General features: G+C 64.4%; 5 protein-coding genes across 5 annotated transcripts; 2 read left to right on the top strand and 3 right to left on the bottom strand.

The window, feature by feature from the left end:
• Positions 1-647: 647 nt before the first annotated feature.
• Positions 648-3147, bottom strand: JCM10292_006936 (uncharacterized protein; the record flags this gene model as incomplete). Its single annotated transcript, XM_076652568.1, has 7 exons — positions 648-900; positions 965-1045; positions 1107-1159; positions 1223-1449; positions 1509-1738; positions 1849-2062; positions 2145-3147. 7 exons carry the CDS (start codon positions 3145-3147, stop codon positions 648-650), a joined length of 2061 nt encoding a protein of 686 aa, XP_076501865.1.
• An 840-nt stretch (positions 3148-3987) lies between these two features.
• JCM10292_006935 (uncharacterized protein) lies at positions 3988-8352 on the bottom strand (the record flags this gene model as incomplete). Its single annotated transcript, XM_076652567.1, has 16 exons — positions 3988-4098; positions 4158-4248; positions 4376-4447; positions 4525-4645; positions 4780-4876; positions 4985-5234; positions 5325-5535; positions 5596-5643; positions 5706-5944; positions 6018-6262; positions 6344-6700; positions 6783-6953; positions 7030-7323; positions 7379-7462; positions 7523-7629; positions 7737-8352. The coding sequence occupies 16 exons, from the start codon at positions 8350-8352 to the stop codon at positions 3988-3990; spliced, it is 3114 nt and encodes a 1037-aa protein (XP_076501864.1).
• A 485-nt stretch (positions 8353-8837) lies between these two features.
• HFD1 (hexadecenal dehydrogenase) lies at positions 8838-11220 on the top strand (the record flags this gene model as incomplete). Its single annotated transcript, XM_076652566.1, has 11 exons — positions 8838-8870; positions 8969-9061; positions 9140-9344; positions 9411-9440; positions 9500-9567; positions 9636-9947; positions 10035-10335; positions 10425-10556; positions 10632-10752; positions 10910-11001; positions 11084-11220. 11 exons carry the CDS (start codon positions 8838-8840, stop codon positions 11218-11220), a joined length of 1524 nt encoding a protein of 507 aa, XP_076501863.1.
• A 356-nt stretch (positions 11221-11576) lies between these two features.
• On the top strand, positions 11577-13646 carry THI4 (thiamine thiazole synthase; the record flags this gene model as incomplete). Its single annotated transcript, XM_076652565.1, has 5 exons — positions 11577-11880; positions 11950-12212; positions 12945-12960; positions 13035-13169; positions 13252-13646. The coding sequence occupies 5 exons, from the start codon at positions 11577-11579 to the stop codon at positions 13644-13646; spliced, it is 1113 nt and encodes a 370-aa protein (XP_076501862.1).
• Positions 13647-13881: 235 nt separating this feature from the next.
• On the bottom strand, positions 13882-16566 carry JCM10292_006932 (J domain-containing protein; the record flags this gene model as incomplete). Its single annotated transcript, XM_076652564.1, has 8 exons — positions 13882-14094; positions 14167-14235; positions 14342-14464; positions 14575-14811; positions 14954-15131; positions 15200-15340; positions 15407-16201; positions 16520-16566. 8 exons carry the CDS (start codon positions 16564-16566, stop codon positions 13882-13884), a joined length of 1803 nt encoding a protein of 600 aa, XP_076501861.1.
• Between the last annotated feature and the right edge of the window lie 355 nt (positions 16567-16921).

The following is a 16921-nucleotide window of genomic DNA, read 5'->3' as shown; positions in this document are numbered from 1 at the left end:
AACACCGCGTCGATCATGTGTGAGCCTGCAGCAGCAGGCGGAATCGCAGCGTCGACGTGTAGCGTAGCAGCGGCGAAGAGGCAAGAAGCGGAGATGGGGACGGCGAGGACTCTCGGGAGGAGGTCAGGTGGGCACGTGCGAGCTGCCAACCGCCCGGGACATCCGACGGGGAGGTTGGTCTGCCGCTCGCATGACAGCTGCGGAGAGCAAGGCCGAGGAGGACAGGAGACGAGCGACGCGAATACCGCCTCGATCGAGGCCTGAGCTACGGTGTAAGCGATGTTATAGCAACTTTGCGGGCTTGCCACGATCTCGAAGATCCGATGTCTCCGAGGCGAGTGGTTCAAAAGGAAGACGAGGAAGAGAAAAGTGGCCGAAGGGGACGCCTGCATGTCCACGAGCAGAAGAACGTACGCGATACTGCAGGTACTGGCGACTCAGAACTGGGCCTTGCTGGCTCGCGGCCTGCCTTGGCGAGCGGAAATGGGCTGAACGAGCAGGTCGTGCTTTCGCGCGAACGGAGCCACCTCGTCGTGACGGGACGCGGGAAAACGTATCTTTGCTGTAAATGTGTACGATGGCAACAACACAGGGGAATGTATGCAATGAGTGCGGGTTGAGATGCTCGAGAAGGAAGGAAACCGGATTTAGTCCGAAGTGCCGAGGTCGTAGTTGGTATACGTCTCGTCGCGGTTCATGGTGCGCGCGTACTCGAGCAGCGTGCGGAACAGATACGCCTGCATGTCGACCCAGCGCCAGTGCGACTCGGCCCACTCCTTGCCCTGCGTCGCAATCTTCTCGGCGAGGTGATCGTGATTGCCCCGTCCGTCCTCGGGTGCGCCACGGAAGAAGGCCATGATAGGTAGAAGGTCGGAGTAGTCAAGCTTGAGCGGAACATAGCTGCGCAAAGAAGTACACCATCAGTCATGACATCGAGCCGTCGACGCCAGCAAGAGAGACGCACTGGACCCAGGGCTGGATGCGCTCTGAGTACCACTCGGGGAAGATCGAGCTCTTCAACACGAGCGAGTTGCTACTCATCAGGCTGCGTGGATGGCGGTGAGTCAGCTTGTCCTGTTTCTGACAGATCGAGGGCGAATGCGCACCGGTGGAAGCGCCCGCTCCAACCATTGCCGTCGATATCGATCAGATACTTGTACTGGAAGCAGAGGAAGCGCCGTCAGAAGCGTATGGGGATACAGGCATGTAGGCGAGAGCGCACCTGGTACTGGGCCGAGTCGGGCATGTACCCGTCAAAGTCAAACTCGCGCGAAAGGGTAGCGCACATCTTCTCGTCGCCGCACTGAGCAGGTGAACCGGCAAACATGACATCGAGGTACTCGTCGGTGAGGTCCGCGGTGGCGGCGGTGATCTCGCTGACTGGCCCAAGATGGTCCGGCTGATCGTGCGCAGCAAGCGGGAGGGTCGTCTCGCCGGTGAGACTCGGCACTGCGAAAATGGGAAAGGTCAGCGAGCTGCGTCACTGGATCGAGCTGATTGCTACTCACATTTTGCGAGGCGGATGCGCTGCGAAAACTTGCGAGGTAGCGGTGCGACGAGGTCGCCGCCCGTGGTCGTTCCGCGCCAGAGGGCCTTGGCGAACGTCTTGTCGGACCAGGAGACGTCGTTGATGACGCCGCGCTCGTATTGCTCGAGCGGAGGAAGGAGGAGGTCGGAGTTGAGGGACGAGGTCGAGAAAGAGAAGAGCGGGAACAGGACGCCGGGACGGGGACCTTCCCTGTGATCGCGCGAGAGCTCGTCAGAGATAGCCTTTGGGAGGCATGGCCTTTGCGGGATCGCTGCCCTTGCGTTGTGGGGACACCGCCGGCGTGAGGGAAAGACACGCACCAGGCAGTGAAGCCGTGCAGGATGCGGTTGTCGGGGAAGTGACAGACGTCCATCGCGCCGACGTGATCGAGGCCAATGAAGCTCTTCGACGTCTCGGCAGGCTGTGACAGCGTTGTAAGGCGCGGTTCCCGGCGGATTGGCGAGTCGGGCGGGCAGGCCAGCTGCCAACCATCGAGGTCCCAGTTCTCCATATGTGTCGAGATGTCGTCAAGATCTGCGGAAAAATTGCGTCATTCCGGTAGTCAGTTTGCGTCATGGATTCAGCAGACGAGAGCGGAGTGTGCAAGCCAACGTACAAGTCTTCTCGCGCGCCGCCTTGCGGTACATCTCCTGCTGTTCGCCCGAGATGACGATCCAGGGCAGATCGTGCCCGGTGATGGTGATGTTGAGGTCGGGGAGGAGGTGCGCGAAGTCCTCGAGGAGCGCGAGGACCTGGTCCGCGCGATGATTCACCTCGCGCATCGGCCCCTCCGCCTCGAGCTTTGTTCCCTTCTCCGAAACGTGTATCGTCACCGTGTGCTGGTGAAGCCATACGTCCTCGGCACCCGGCGCACCCTGAAGCATTGCGCTACGTTCTCGCAGCGTCTCGGGCGAGAGGCCGGCGAACGGCTCGATACGCTCGTGGATCGAGTCGTACTCGTCGAGAAGCTGCACGTCGTTCGCCTGCGCAACGGCGAACCAGGCGTCGAAGCCACGCGGCGGGGGCTGCTTGTACCGCCGCTCGTACTCGGCCACGGCCTGCTCGAGCGTCTTGCTCTGACGTGCAACCTTGGCGGCCCAGGCGTCTTCGGCTTCGCGGATGAGGTGGTGGATTGGATGGGGCGGCGAGGCAGGCGAAATGGAAGGGGCGAAGGGGTCGGCAGGCACGGCAGGGTAGAAGAGCTCGCCGTTCCGCTCCTTGAAGCGCCACTCGCCGGATACATCGGCAGGGCAACCTAGGCGCCCACCCGTAAGACGACACCGAGCACTGCGCAGGCCCTTGGTGGTCGGCGAGTCTGGGCGGATGCGGACGAGTGCAACGAGGATGAAGGCGCCGCACGCAAGCGCGACGGCAAGGCGGCGTGTGGGCCGCGGGCGGGGCTTGGCGCGTTCTGCCGAAGGAAGACGGTGCACAGCAGGCGAGCGGGACGCCCAATTGCCGAGAAGCGGCTTGCTCGTCTCCGTCGAGGGCGACCCGGGCACCGACGAGTCGCTGTAATCGCTCAGGTCGCAGTAGACGACGTCAACCTTGTCGTCGTCGAAGTCATTGCTGAGCGTTCGCGGATAGGAGCGCTTCGCGAAAGGCTGTACGCGCTTCATACTGGCGCGAGGCGGTGTAGGGAAGAGGTCGCAAGGAAGCCAGAGCAAGCCGTCACGACAGCTTCGTCGTCACGGGTGCGCAGACTAGCGAGCGGGCACAGCGGTGAAGAGCAGGAGCAAGGGAGCGCCGACTGAAGTCCGCATGCACGCTGCTCTAGCGGCATGGACAAAGCGCGCGAAGAGATGGGGACCACGACGCCGGGCGATCATGCATGTCGCAGACTAGCCGGGCCACCGGTTGCAATGCGGGTGAGAGCTCGGCCTCCGAACCGACAGTCATGGGCAAGATAAGCGTGTAAGGGAAGACGGGAGACAGGAGGAGGAGAGGGGAAGACACCGCGCACGCGTGCGCGCTCGCGTCGCCGGGCGACACCTGCCCGCCTCGGCAAGCGCTCCGCTCACGCGGGTGCGGTCGTGCCGGACGTCGCCTGCCAGAGTGGGAAGAGGGATCTGCAACCTGATGATTTGAGGCGTCTCAGCAGTGTCTCATCCCGGCACAAAGGGACTGTCTTCTCGCTCGCGCGGAAGAAGACCGGATCCCCGTGTCGAGTGCCGACTGCCTGAACAGGCGCAAGGTTGCCAGGGCGGACGAGAGCGAGTGTGACATGCGTGAGAGCCGAGCAGACTGGTCTTGGCACAAGAGGGAGCCGAGGAGAAGGTTGTCCGGCAGGTCGACGGCGAAAGGGAGAATGGGCGTGAGAATGCGAATGATCCGACGTGACAACCATGCAAGCCCCTCTAGATCACAAGTACATACAGACTGGTCGACGAGGACGTCTCCAACAACAATCGTTCGAGGCGAGACGAGGACGGAAAGGAAGGAAGCAGGAAAGACCAAAGTCACTCCCGCTCGCGCTCCCTCTCTCGCTCAGCCTCCGTCAAGCCGGCCTGCTCGACCTTGAGCTTCCACCTGCTCTTGGTCCTGCCACCCTCGCCGAAGCGTTCCAGAAGCTGCGATGCGGGGTCCAGTCAGGGGAGATCGAGCGGGAGAAGGACGCGAGGGAACGCACGAAACCCTCGAGCCAGGCCATCAGCTCCCAGTATGCTCCGCGCGTTGAGATGCTGTGATCGCTATCGGTGAACATGCGGAAGCGGAAGTTGCTGCACACGGGAAGGAGGGAGGGGAGGGGCAAAGGGTCCGTCAGTTGCTCTGCCATTCACCGTAAGGAATTGCAGCTCTGTGTTGACCTGCAAATCATGCGGAGAAGCTCGCAAAGGGCGGACTCACCGGACCTGCGCAATTGTGAAGCGGTCGAGGAGATTTGCCGTGTTCTGGTAGTGCACATTGTCGTCGCCCGATCTGTGTGCAAACAAATCCAGACATGTCAGTGGCGAGACCAGATAGCAACACTGACATCTCGGAGCAGTGGCACGCACCCGTGCGCCAGCGCAAAGTCGGCGTGCTTGAATCCGGCCATCCTCGAGACGCTTGCGTTGGCGTACCCGCTGGGATTCAGCTCGGGCGTCGACATGTAGCGCTCGGTGTAGATCGAGTCGTCTGATTTTGGCGAGCGCGATGCCACGGTGGTAGTATGTGTCGTTCGGAGTGGAAGGACCAGAGTAGAGTGGGTGCAGAATGGGGGGCGGGGTCAGCGGGAAATGCGATCTGAGCAGGCGGTTCAAGGAGCGTACAGAAGCGCCAGTCGGTCACGGGCGCGACAGCCATGCCGAGTCCAAAGACAGTCGAGTTGGTCTCGATGACCTTGGACGTGAGGAACCCGCCGTAAGACTGCGCAAAGAGCAGGAGCGTCAGTCGACTCGAAGTGCAATGGCTCACCACCGGGTCCCAAGCTATCGAGGCCAGTCACGAGCGTAGCGAGAGAAGCGCCTGACGCACCCAGCCCCAGATTCCGACCCTCTTCTCATCGACATACGGCTTCTTCGCCCACTCCTCCGCGGCAGCGACCACGTCCTCCGCCTCAATCTGTCCGAGCCTCCCGCGCACAGTCGTGCGAAAGCGTCGGCCGCGGAAGCCGGTCCCGCGCGGGTCAACACGCACGACGATGTAGCCGAGCGAGACGGCGAGGTAGTGGTGCCAGTCGCGCTGGAAGCGAGTCGTCACCGTTTGCGAGTTGGGTCCGCCGTAGCTGTGCGTTGCACGAGGTACGAATCCGTCAGCTCGGCCGCCTCGGGAGACAGCCAGCCAGCCAGCAGAATGCGCTCGAGAAGGGACGCACACCTGGAACAGCACCGGATACTTGGTCTTGCCGCTCTCGTCCATCATCGGCGGCCTGATCTCCATCGCGTTGAGCTCGACGAGACCCGTGCCTTTGCCCAGCGCGTCCTGCGTACCTGATAGTGCGACGACGGAGTGCACGATGCGCGCATGCTGGTACTGGGCGTCGAGGGTGGCGAGGTGCGAATTGTTTGCGAGCGTGAGCGAGTAGTCTGCGGGCAGTGCGCGTGAGCTTCGGCTTCTGCCTTTCAGACGAGCGAGAACGGACGCACTCGGATCGTCGACCTTGAAGAGCTTCTGCCAGGGCACGTCGGGACCCTCTGCAATCATCGCAAGAACGTCAGGGCCAGTCTCGAAATTGTCTCAGTCGTCCGGAACGCACCGTAGTTGAGCTGATACACGCCTCCGCCCGGCGAAACGCTCACCGCATAATTCGCCATCTCCGCATCCTCCTCTTTCCCCTTGCTCTTCCGCTCCTTCTCCCCCCGCACGAGGCTAAGTTTGGTCGGCTCGGCTAGGCGTTTTGAGCCGTTGCGGAGGGCGGACAAGTCGGCGGGAGAAGACGGGAGCGAAATCGAGTAGAGGTGTCGCGCGACAGTGGGGTTGGCGGCGATGAAGTAGCTGTGCAAACACCGGAAGCGAAATCAGCAAGCTGACGGAGATAGATGAGCTGAATTTACGAGCGGCTACGCACACGAGGCCGCGCTGAACATCGACACGCTCGATCCCGCCGTCTATCTCCCACGCGCCGCTCGTAAGCCACACAGGTTCCTTCGCGTCCGGCGGCGAGAAGTATGCGATGTGATTGTAGCCGGCCGCGTCTGGGAGGACGTCGAGGTAGCCGGACGGGTACGACGGGATCGGAGCGGTTGCGCCTGCCGAAGCGGAAGAGGATGATGCGAGAGAGACGGTCGAGGCGATGCCGACGATGTTTTGAGTCTGCAGCGGGCAGTCGCCAACATCAGTACAGTTGCATGACGTGCAGACTTCGATGAGACCGTGGATCAACGCCCGACGCACCGGCTCGGCCCAGCCGCCATCGACCGCCTCCCAGTCCGTCTCCCTGACCACCCTCCCCACCACGATCCGCTCCTCCTCCTCTCCCTGCGCATCGACCTCGCCCAGGTTAAAGTACGCGACGCGCTCCACGCGCGCGATCCGGTCCGTCGCCTTGACGACGAGCTCGCGCTCGCCGATCCACGCGACCTGCGTCACGAGCACGTCGTCCGCCGGGAAGGGCGACGAGAAGCTGAGGGTGTAGAGCGAGGTGCGCACGCGCGGCGTCACGCGCGAAGAAGAGGTCGCTTGGGCGGAGCGAGACAGGTAGGCCGAGAGGGAGAAGACGCGTAGGCGCACGCGCGGGTTCGGGTAGCCCGGCTGTGCGATCAACAGACCACAAGAAATGAGCTGCCTGCCTTTTAGGGAAAGCGTGCACGGCAATGCGGCGCGTCCGACGCACCTTGGGATAGCGCATGGTAACCTTGTGAGGGTACGGTTCTCCACCCGGCTGGTCCGGGTCCGAGTTGTACACCGGATACTCGTACTCGGGCACATCCGTCTCGTCGAAGCTGAGAAAGGCGAGGTAGTCGGACGTGGGTGACCACCACAGCGCCGAGTCGGACGAGAAGATCTGCACGCGACAGAGGCGCAAGGTAAGCTCAGGCCGCGTCGCAACGCAGGTGGACGAGCGAGGGGCAGGAGCACACCTCCTCTTCGTACGCCCAGTCGGGCACGCCGTTGAACACCGTCGCACCCCCGTCCTCGGTAACCCTGACCGCCGCGCGCTGCATCGCCTGCGCATCGCGCGCTCGCCCGCCCTCCCACGTCCCCGCCGCGAGGACGAACAGGTCGTTAGCGTGCACGTACGCGAGGTGGTGCGTCGTCGGCGAGAAGACGGCGAGCGAGGTCTGCGGCGGAGACGAGGGCGGGAGGAGCGGGATCGTGTTCGAGGAGGAGAGGGTGTGAAGGTGGAAGTTGGCGAGCGTCGAGTGGCGCCAGACCTGCGGCGACTAGCGGATCAGTACGCGTTGCATGATGGCAGGGAACAATCGCTACCTTGGTCCATTCCCCGTCGAAGAGGACGTGCTGCATGTCGGCGCTCGGCTTGAAGCGCGCCCAGTCGAGCTTGTCGCCGTTCTCCTGCGAGGTCTCGCAAAGTCAGCGCTATTCACGGGATATAGGTAAGATTATGGGGCGCACATCGCGGACGTCGTCGCCGTTGACGAGGAGTCTAGACGAGTTGGCGCTGATGTCGGTCAGGACGATGGAGCCATCGGTCGCGCGCTGGCTGAACACGCCGTCGCCCGCTGCGGAAGGAGAGCGAGAACAGGTCAGACACTCGACACGTTCATACCGCGGAGACCGGCAGGATCCCGGACCAGTCATCCGCAGGAATGCGCAATGCCCGACTGACCTTCAGCGACCCACTCGAGCTGGACGCCCTCGCTCCAGAACGTCCCGTTTGCGAGCTCGTCGCGCGTGATGTGCCTGAGCCCTTCTCCGCGGAATGTATGCCGCCCCGTCGACGGCGAGAGGATGCGTGCAAGGAGCGCCGCAGCGACGACTACGCCGACGAGGGCGGCGACGACGGTTCCGAGCAGGCGGCGGCGGTGCTGCTTCTGCGCGCCGGTGGCTCCACGCCCGTGCCCCGGCCTGCGCACCCACTCGTCGTCGTCATCGTCGGACCCGCGCGGGTGCTGCGCCTCGGGGTCGAGCAGCGCAGCCTCGTCGAGGAGCTTTGTGCGCTCCTTGTCGCCGCGGTGCGCGTCCGCAAGGTCGTCGGCGTCGCGCTCCCACAGCGTCGCGTCGTCCCCACCCGAGAGCGAGCTCGCGGCGTCATCGTCATCTTCGCCGCGGTCGGTGTATCGGGGTCCGAGTGGGGCGAACGGGTCGGGGACGACGACGGCGGGCGGGTGGACGCGGGTCTGCGTGCGCCGCGGGTGCGCAGGGTTGCTCTGCGGCTGCGCAAAGGGCTCGACGGGCGCAGGCTCGGCGTCGGCGGGGGAGAGCGGCGCGTAGACTCGCGACATGGTGCCCTCGAGGGCCAGAGTCGCGTGCGCAGGAGAGGGCGGGCAGACGCAGCGGGCGCGTGCACAGGCTCGGCGTCTCGCCGATGCGCAGCCTCACTTGCTGTCGGAGAGCGCGAGGAAGCTACCGCGGATGAGCGGAAGGCGACTAGATGAGCGAACACCGGCACAGCAGCGCACACGCCCGCTTGTGTGAAAATGCTTCCACTGTATGCACGACAGTGTAGCTGCATTTGCTCAGTTGCTCCTGGTTTCTCCGGACGAGGAGGCGGTGCTCGCCCTGTTCGACTCCCTCGTTGACCGATCGAGCCAGGCAAAGGTGCGCGCAAGCCAGTACAGGTAGTTCCTACTTGCCGGATTGCTCTGGCACTCGCTTGCGCGCACACTGGCCGGGCGTGATTTTCGGCGACCTCGGGTTGCGCGTTCGCCGGACTCGCTCTCGCTCTCTGCCGCTTGCGCTCCTGCCAGACACCCGCACCGCAGCCACGATGCTCGAGACTAGCGTAGACAACATCCAGAAGGTCAGCCTCGGGCCCCTCTCCCTTGCGCGCGCCGACGGTGCTGCCCCACCTCGGACTCCGAGCATCGCTTGCTCACTCGCTCGCACGGCGCTCTGCAGGCCTACGACACCGTCACCGAGACCTTCTTGTCCGGCAAGACCCGTCCCATCGCCTGGCGCAAGCATCAGATCAAGCAACTCGGCTTCCTCGTCGTAAGTCTCCTCCTTCCCTTCCCTCTTCTTCTCTCTCCTCGCTCTGGCCCCGCACTGATCCTGATATGCCGCCCGCAGCAAGACAACGAAGATGCGTTCTGCGCCGCCCTTGAGAAGGATCTCGGGCGCCCGCACTTCGAGACCATCACGGCCGAGATCAATCCCATGAAGGCAGAGATCAACGACGTGCACGACCACGTCGCGCACTGGGCCAAGCCCACCCGTGTCAAGACGAGCCCGACGTGGATGGCTGCCAAGCCGACTATCTACCACGAGCCAAAGGGTGCGGATGCTCGCACCTGTCTGCTTTCGCTGCGCGGAACTGACCCCATCTTCCACATAATCGCAGGCATCGTCCTCGTCATCGGCACCTGGAACTGTAAGCTCTCGCACGCGCTGCACCCGGCTCGGCAGACTGATGCCTCACGCGCATCCCAGACCCGATCACGCTCCTCTTGACGCCGCTTCTCGGCGCCATCAGTGCCGGCTGCACCGCACTCGTCAAGGTGAGCTCGGTCGCCCGATTTGGGGAAGCCTGCGTTCAGTAACTCACTGAGCAACGTCGCGGCCCCAGCCCGCCGAGCAAGCCCCGCACACGTCGGACCTCCTCGCGTCGCTCCTGCCCAAGTACCTCGACCCGACGTCCTTCATCTGCGTCACGGGCGGCCTCGAGCAGTCGTCCGCGCTCCTCAAGCTCCGCTTCGACCACGTCTTCTACACGGGCTCGGGCAACGTCGGGCGCATCGTCGCGAAGGCGGCCGCCGAGCACCTCACGCCCGTCACGCTCGAGCTCGGCGGAAAGAGCCCCGCCATCGTCCTTGAAGACGCCAACCTCGACGTCGTCGCGAAACGCATCGTCTGGGCCAAGTTTGTCAATGCCGGGCAGGTGCGTGAACTACCTCCACTCGTTTAATAAGACGGGCCCTGCTTGAAAAGCGCTTCTCGCTGATACGTAGAGTCGTTCCACGCACAGATTTGTATCTCGGTCGACTACGTCCTGACGACCCCTTCGCTCGAGCCCAAGCTCCTCGCGGCGCTCAAGCGCGCGCTCGCCGCCCTCTCTGCCCCCTCCTCCTCGTCCGCCTCGTCGACCTCGCTCCTCCAGAACCCCAACTACTCGCGCATCGTCAACGCGAACCATTTCAAGCGCGTGTGCGCGCTCCTCGACGCGACAAAGGGCGAGATTGTTGTCGGCGGCGGAAAGGACGAGAAGGAGCGCAAGGTCGAGGTGACGATCGTGCGCAACGTCAAGGAGGACGACGCACTGATGAAGGGTGCGTTGGCGCGCTCTTCCACTTGGATGCTCTTTCGGCCGTTCTCGCAGGCCCGAGCTGACCTTTGAAGGATCGCCACATCGACACAGACGAGATCTTTGGCCCGATCCTCCCCGTCCTGACGCTGCCCTCGCTCGAGGCCATGACGCGCTTCATCCAGGCGCGCGAGACGCCCCTCGCGCTTTACGTCTTCACCTCGAGCCGCGCCTCGCGCGATTACGGTGCGTCCCGCTCCGACACTTCTTCTCCCCCGCTCGCAGCGAGACTGACTCGAAGCGAATACGATGCGACGGCAGTCTTTGAGCGCACGAGGAGCGGCAGCTTCATGCAGAACGACGTCCTCGTGCAGTTCATGATCCCCGGCTTGCCGTTTGGCGGGACGGGACAGGCCGGGTATGGCAACTACCACGGGAGGAGGTGCGTCCCCGTCTCCTTTGCTGGACCGTGGGGATGCCGAGACGGGGGGCTGGGTCGCCGCCCTGAGGCGGTGCTTCTGCACCCGATGGTCGTCTTCGCCAACGAAGCCGCGCCCCTCAAACCGGCGGACTCTGCTCACGCTCGTACTCTCCTTTAGGACCTTCGACACATTTTCGCACGAGCGCGCGTCGGCGAGCGTTCCGACGTGGATGGAGCCGGTCCTCGCTTCGAGGTACCCGCCTTACTCGCGTGCGTCCTCCGTCTGCCCTGTGCCGACTGCCGCCTTGATCAGCACTGACGGTGGCAAATTGCGTTTGGCGGCGACGGACAGCCGGCAAGCTCAAGTTCCTCCTGCTCGCGACGGGCAGCGTGATCCGCAGGCCGTCGATGCTCAAGAAACTCGTCGGCGCGCCCTTGTCGGTCCTTCTCGCCGTTCTCTCGGCGCTCGTCGTCTACCTCCGCAGGTGATGCGCCGGAGCAAATGTGTCTGTACAGAACCCTGCGTTGCAGTGCGATTCTCTTCTCAGTATCGACATCTCTTCTCCCCCGCTTGTCCGCTGTCTTCGTAACTTTCGACCTTCCCAAGTCGCACTTCGGCTCGGGTGTATCCGCTCGGTTGCTCGGCTCAGACCGCGCTGCACCGCCTCAAGGGCTCGCATCGAACGAGCGGTGGACGCGTGTCGCATAGTGCATACACTCTGCCTCTGGCTTCGCGTGGGGGATGGAGAGCGAGGGAGAGCGACGCTGCTTGACTCTCCTTCTCACGCTCGTCCCACTCGCCCTTTCAAGCACTCGCACCACACTCCACAAACCTCTACTGCACCATGTCGGACTACACTGGCTTCAAGTCGTCGATCGCCTCGCTCCGCGTCGCACCCGCCTCTGCGCCCGCCCTCGACTCGAAGGACCTCTCGTCGACTGCCGTCAAGCCGATCTCGCCGCCCGAGTCGGCTGGCTCCGACGCCGCCCCTGACGCGGCTTCGGCGGCCAAGGACGACGCGCGCTGGGTCGAGGACTATGACGGTGGGATGCGGTTCGCCCCCATCAAGGAGCACATCGTCTCGCGCGCCATGACCAAGCGCTACGCCGAGGGCATGTACGACCACGCCATCTCGGACGTCGTCATCAGTGCGTTGCTCTCGGCAAGATCGCTCGACAAGACACGACACCGTACTCACTTCGTGCGAACATCCGCAGTCGGCGCCGGCTCGGCGGGCCTCTCGGCTGCGTACACGCTCGCCAAGGCCAGGCCGGAGCTTAAAATCACGATCCTCGAGGCCGGTGTCGCGCCCGGCGGCGGCGCGTGGCTCGGCGGGCAGCTCATGACCTCGATGGTCGTGCGCAAGCCGATGCACACCTTCCTCGAGGAGGTTGGCGTGCCGTTCGAGGACGAGGGCGACTATGTCGTCGTCAAGCATGCGGCGCTCTTCACGTCGACCATCCTCAGCCAGGTTCTCCAGGTGCGAGGCGTGTTGTGCCACGATTCTCTCCTCTTCGCTCTCATCAGTCACTCTGGGCTCTTTTCGCAAAGAGCCCAGAGGGGAGCACCTTCGCGATGCCTTCGGCATCATCGTCTTCCGTCTCGGTAGTGCAGCTTGGAGTCGGATAGGCGGGCGCTTCGGCGCCAGTTGGAGTCGACGGCGCGTGCATTTCGCCGCATCCACCTCTTCGAGGGGATGTGGCGGCGCGCGCCTTCTTTGGGGAGTCTGCGGGATAGGGCACTACTACCACTCTACGCGACCGGTGCCGTGCTCCCTCCGCCCCCTTCGTCTCTCCGTCCTGCCTCTTTGCCTCGACCCGAAAGGGCTCGGGGTATCGAGTGCGGGGCGCGAGGTCGAAGCGGCGTGCACAGCCGGCTGAGATCATACGGTCAGGGCCGCCTGCATCTGTCGCTCGTTGTCGTGCCGCCTTTGTCGCGCCGCTTCGAGCGGCACCTGCATCGCCTCCTCGCTTCCGTTCTCCATTCTGGGGACAATGGCGAGGTTGCAGGGGCTCTCTAGCTGAACCAGGATAATGCCTGCGAAGTGACTGCGTCTTTGTGTGCCCCAACCCCCGTGACTCTCCCCCCGCTGATGCTCCTTTGTTCCGTTTCTCTCTCTTCTCTCCCCCTGCCCGCGCCGACTCGCTCTCGCGTCGTTGCGTCTGTCTCGTCATCCTGCGCACCGTGCTCGGAATTGTGCCCCCTTGTGCAGTTTCCGAACGTTAAGCGTGCGTTTCGACCTTCTCAGTCGTGATTGACCTCCACTCTCGGTCCTCGAGCTGACTGCTTCCTTCGCCTACAGTCTTCAACGCTGTCGCCGTCGAGGACCTTATCACGCGCCCCGACCCGCTCTCGAAGGTCCCCGGCGCGCTCCGCATCGCCGGCGTGGTCACCAACTACACGCTCGTGACGCTCGCCCATGGCCTCCAGTCCTGCAGTACGCATTAAGTCAAGCCTATCTTGCCACTACATCGTACTCACAGTGCGGTCCCACCTCTCGCCGCGTTTGCGCCTCGCAGTGGACCCGCAGACCATCACTGCGCCCCTCGTCCTCTCGTTCGCGGGCCACGACGGTCCCTTCGGCGCCTTTGCGGTCAAGCGCCTCGTTGCGACGGGCCTCGTCGAGAAGCTCGGTAACATGCGCACGCTCGACATGCGCACGGCCGAGGACTACATCGTCAACAACACGCGCGAGGTCTTCCCCGGCCTCGTTACCGGCGGCATGGAGCTCAGTGAGCTCGACGGCTCGTCGAGGACCGGTCCTACCTTCGCTTCGATGATGGGATCTGGCAAGAAGGCCGCTCTCGAGGCCATTAAGCTCCTCGACTCGGTCGAGGTCGACGACGGCGAGGTCGTCGGCTACGCCAGCGCCGAGAAGGTCCTCGGCGGCGCGGCTGCCAAGGTCGCGGCTTAAGGTGTGCTCAGAGTGAAGAGGACTGTGTTCCGTCGTCCTCGCGTCCAAACAAAGTCGTGTCTTCTGCTCTCGTTTCCGAAGTTCCGCCTCTCTTTCCGATTTGAGCAATTCAACTTGTTCACCTTGCTCTCGGGCCTCGCGCGAAAACTGTCGAGCAAGCAAGCGAGCAAGAGCCACGAGATGGCAGCATGCGGCGACAGTATCGTTGCACGTCGCCTCGCTCCCGTTGGCGCGCTCAGAACCCGTACGAATACCCTCCGCCGCCGTACCCTCGCCTCGCGCCGCCTCCACCAAACCCGCCGCCGCCCATGCCTCCGCCGAACAGATCGTCCATCGAGAAGGCACCGCCGCCGAACCCGCCGCCGCCAAAGGGCGAGCCGCCGAACCCTCCGCCAAAGGGCGAGCCGCCAAAGCCGTCAAAGTCGGACATGCCGCCTGTTGGGTCGCTCTGCAAGTGCGGACGACGAATGGGTCGTGAGCAGCCGGAGAGGGGGGCAGTGACAGGAGCGAGAGAACGCACCTCGTCGATGCCGGCATCGAACTTTGCTCGCCGTTGCGGATCGCTGAGGATCTGGTACGACTCGCTGATCTATACAGGGCGATACGATGCGTGAGTCTCGTCCTGCACCTTGCCTGTAGCGGGACTGCACAGTAGGAGCGCACTGCCCGCACGTCGCAGGCAGAAACTGACGCACCTCCTTGAAGACGGCCTCGTCGCCGCCCTTGTCCGGGTGATGCAGGAGCGACATCTTGCGGTACGCCTTCTTGATCTCGATCTCGGTCGCCTCGGACTGCACGCCGAGGACTTTGTAGTGGTCCTGCGCACGTCCAACCGCGGACACCGTCAGTCACTTGCACTCTTCTCGGTCCGACGTCTCCGAGACCCTGCGGCGGGAGAGAGCACAAGACGTGACGCGCGCGGCCGCACCTTCATCTTGCTCCGCTTGAGCTTGGCCTCTGCGTCCTTGACCTCGCGCCTGAGCGCCGCCTCGTCGTTGCTCCCCTGGGGCGCGAGCTCGTACGCCTGCTTCAAGTCGCTCACGGCCGCGTCAAAGTCCTCCTGCGCGAGGTGCGCGCGGCCGCGCGTGCGGTACGCCTTGAAGTAGGCCGACGAGAGCGAGAGGCACGAGGTGCAGTCGGCGATCGCGGAGGGGTAATCCTTGAGCTGCGGAGCGGAGGAGCGGCGAGCGCATGCAATGCGAGTCAGAGACTGCGTGCTATATGCCCGACGAGGCATCCGGTTCCCTCTCTTCGTGGAGGAAGGGGAGGGATCGGAACTGAGGGGCGCCAGACGCGGTGCGACGTACCCGCAGGTGCGCCGCCGCGCGGTTGCTCAGCAGCGTCGCGCGCATCGACTCGTTGTCGGCGTCGAGCTCGATCGCCTCCGAGTACTTTGCGATGGCCTCTTCGGTGCGCTGCGCCTTGAACGCTTCGTTCCCTTGCTCCTTGAGCGCGTCGAGCGCGCGGATCCGCTTCAGGAGCGTGCTGGGTGCGTGTGCGACAGACGGGTCAGCTTTACAACAGGAGAAAGGGGAGAGAGTCGTGGAGCGCACCGCGCCTTGGTGTAGTCGGGGTCGTTGCGGAGCGCCTCCTGGCACAGCTTGATGGCCTGGTCGCTGTTGCCCGAGAGGTAGAGGCACAGGCCGCGGTAGTACAGCGGCTCGGGCTGGCGCGGGTCGAGGCGGAGGAGGTCGCTGTGTGGTTCGCGCACAGTCAGCACTTCCCACGAGGGTCGAGGGAGGAGGGCGTGAAGGACACACGTGGCGATGCTCTGGGCCTCGTCAAAGCGCTTCTTGCCGACGAGGGCCTCGACCTTCCAGATGCGCCACTCGCGCGGGGTGATGTCTGCCTCGCAGTCGCGCGCGGCGGCGTCTACGCCGAGGAGGACCATGCTCCAGTCCTTTTTCTCGAGGTCGCGGCGGATGTTGGCGACGTGGTTGGCGACGCGGTCGGCGCGCTGCTTCTCGCTCGCGACGGCGCGGTTGCTCGGGTCGAGGCGGAACGCCTCGTGGAGCGTCTGCTGCGCGGGCGCGACGAGCCCGAGCGCGAGCTGGCATTTCGCCGTGCGCAGGAGCGTCTTGCTCTGCGGGTCGTTGCGCTGGAGCGCCTGTGCGGCGAGGCAGTCTTCGAGCGCGGCGCTCCACAGCTTGGAGCCCATGCGCGCGGCGGCGCGGTTCAGGAGGTACGCGGCGTTGGACGGGTCGAGCTCGTGCGCGTGCGTGTAGTGCCGCGTCGCCGTCGGATAGTCGCCCCGCTTGTACGCGACGTTGCCCTGCTCCTTCTTTTCCGCCGCGCGCGCGAGGCGTTCGGCGTCGCTAAGCTCGGAATCGGGCTTCTCGGCGGGGAAGTCGTCGTCGCCGTCCGAGTCGTCCGAGTCCGACTCGTCGTCGTCGTCGTCGTCGTCGTCATCGGCGTGCCCGAAGCCGTTGTTGAAGCCGGGCTGGGTGTAGGGGTTCTGGAAGCCGGGCTGGTTCGAGGACGAGGACGAGAAGGTGAAGTCGCCCGAGGGGGTAAAGTTGCTGGACGGTCCTGCGCCGCCTGCCGAGGCGCGGGCCCTGCAGAGGGTGACGAAGGAGAGGGTCAGCCAAGCTTGCGCGGGGAGGAAAGCGAGGGTGTGGTGCGAATCCGGTCCTCGTCCCGGGGCACACGAGCAGGGGCGGTGCGCCTGTCTGCACCTTGAGAGCCCTGTCTGTGCCACAGTCTACCCTTGCATGCTCCATCCATCGTGACTGGGGCCACCGCGGTCCTTCCCCGGGCGAGATGGACGACGTCGGGCGAGTCCATCGAGCTGAGGAAGCGGTGCTCGAGTGGGCAAGGATTGCGTCGAGCGGGCGCTCCGGCCGGGCAAAAAGAGTGTGGTGAGTGCGACTGACTTTGCCTGGGCCCTGCGCTGCGCGCCAGAGCGTTTGGCGTTGGGCATGGCGGGTGCGCCGGGTGCGAGAGGGCGATGGAGGTGGTGAGAGGCGGCCGGGCCGGAGCGGGGGCTGGAGCGCTGCTCGTGTGCACTGTTGTGTGGGCTGCTTGACTAGGCAGGAGCAGGGGACCAGCGGACAGACGCCAACACGCGATGAGAGCAGACGACGGCAACGGGCGCAAGTCGTCGCTAGGAGTAAAGCCGATAGAGTGCGGCTGGGTGTGCTTGGGAGTGCTACCAGAAGTAAACGCTGTCCAGCCCAGTCACACGAGCACCAAGCTGGCGGCGGGGGGGGGGGGGGGGGGGGGGGGGGGGGGGGGGGGGGGGGGGGGGGGGGGGGGGGGGGGGGGGGGGGGGGGGG

The sequence above is a fragment of the Rhodotorula paludigena genome (genome assembly GCF_050403205.1).
Source record: "Rhodotorula paludigena JCM10292 DNA, Rt_paludigena_JCM10292v1_ctg81, whole genome shotgun sequence".
In the NCBI taxonomy this organism is placed as follows: domain Eukaryota; kingdom Fungi; phylum Basidiomycota; class Microbotryomycetes; order Sporidiobolales; family Sporidiobolaceae; genus Rhodotorula; species Rhodotorula paludigena.
This window is presented reverse-complemented; position numbering and strand designations above follow the sequence as displayed.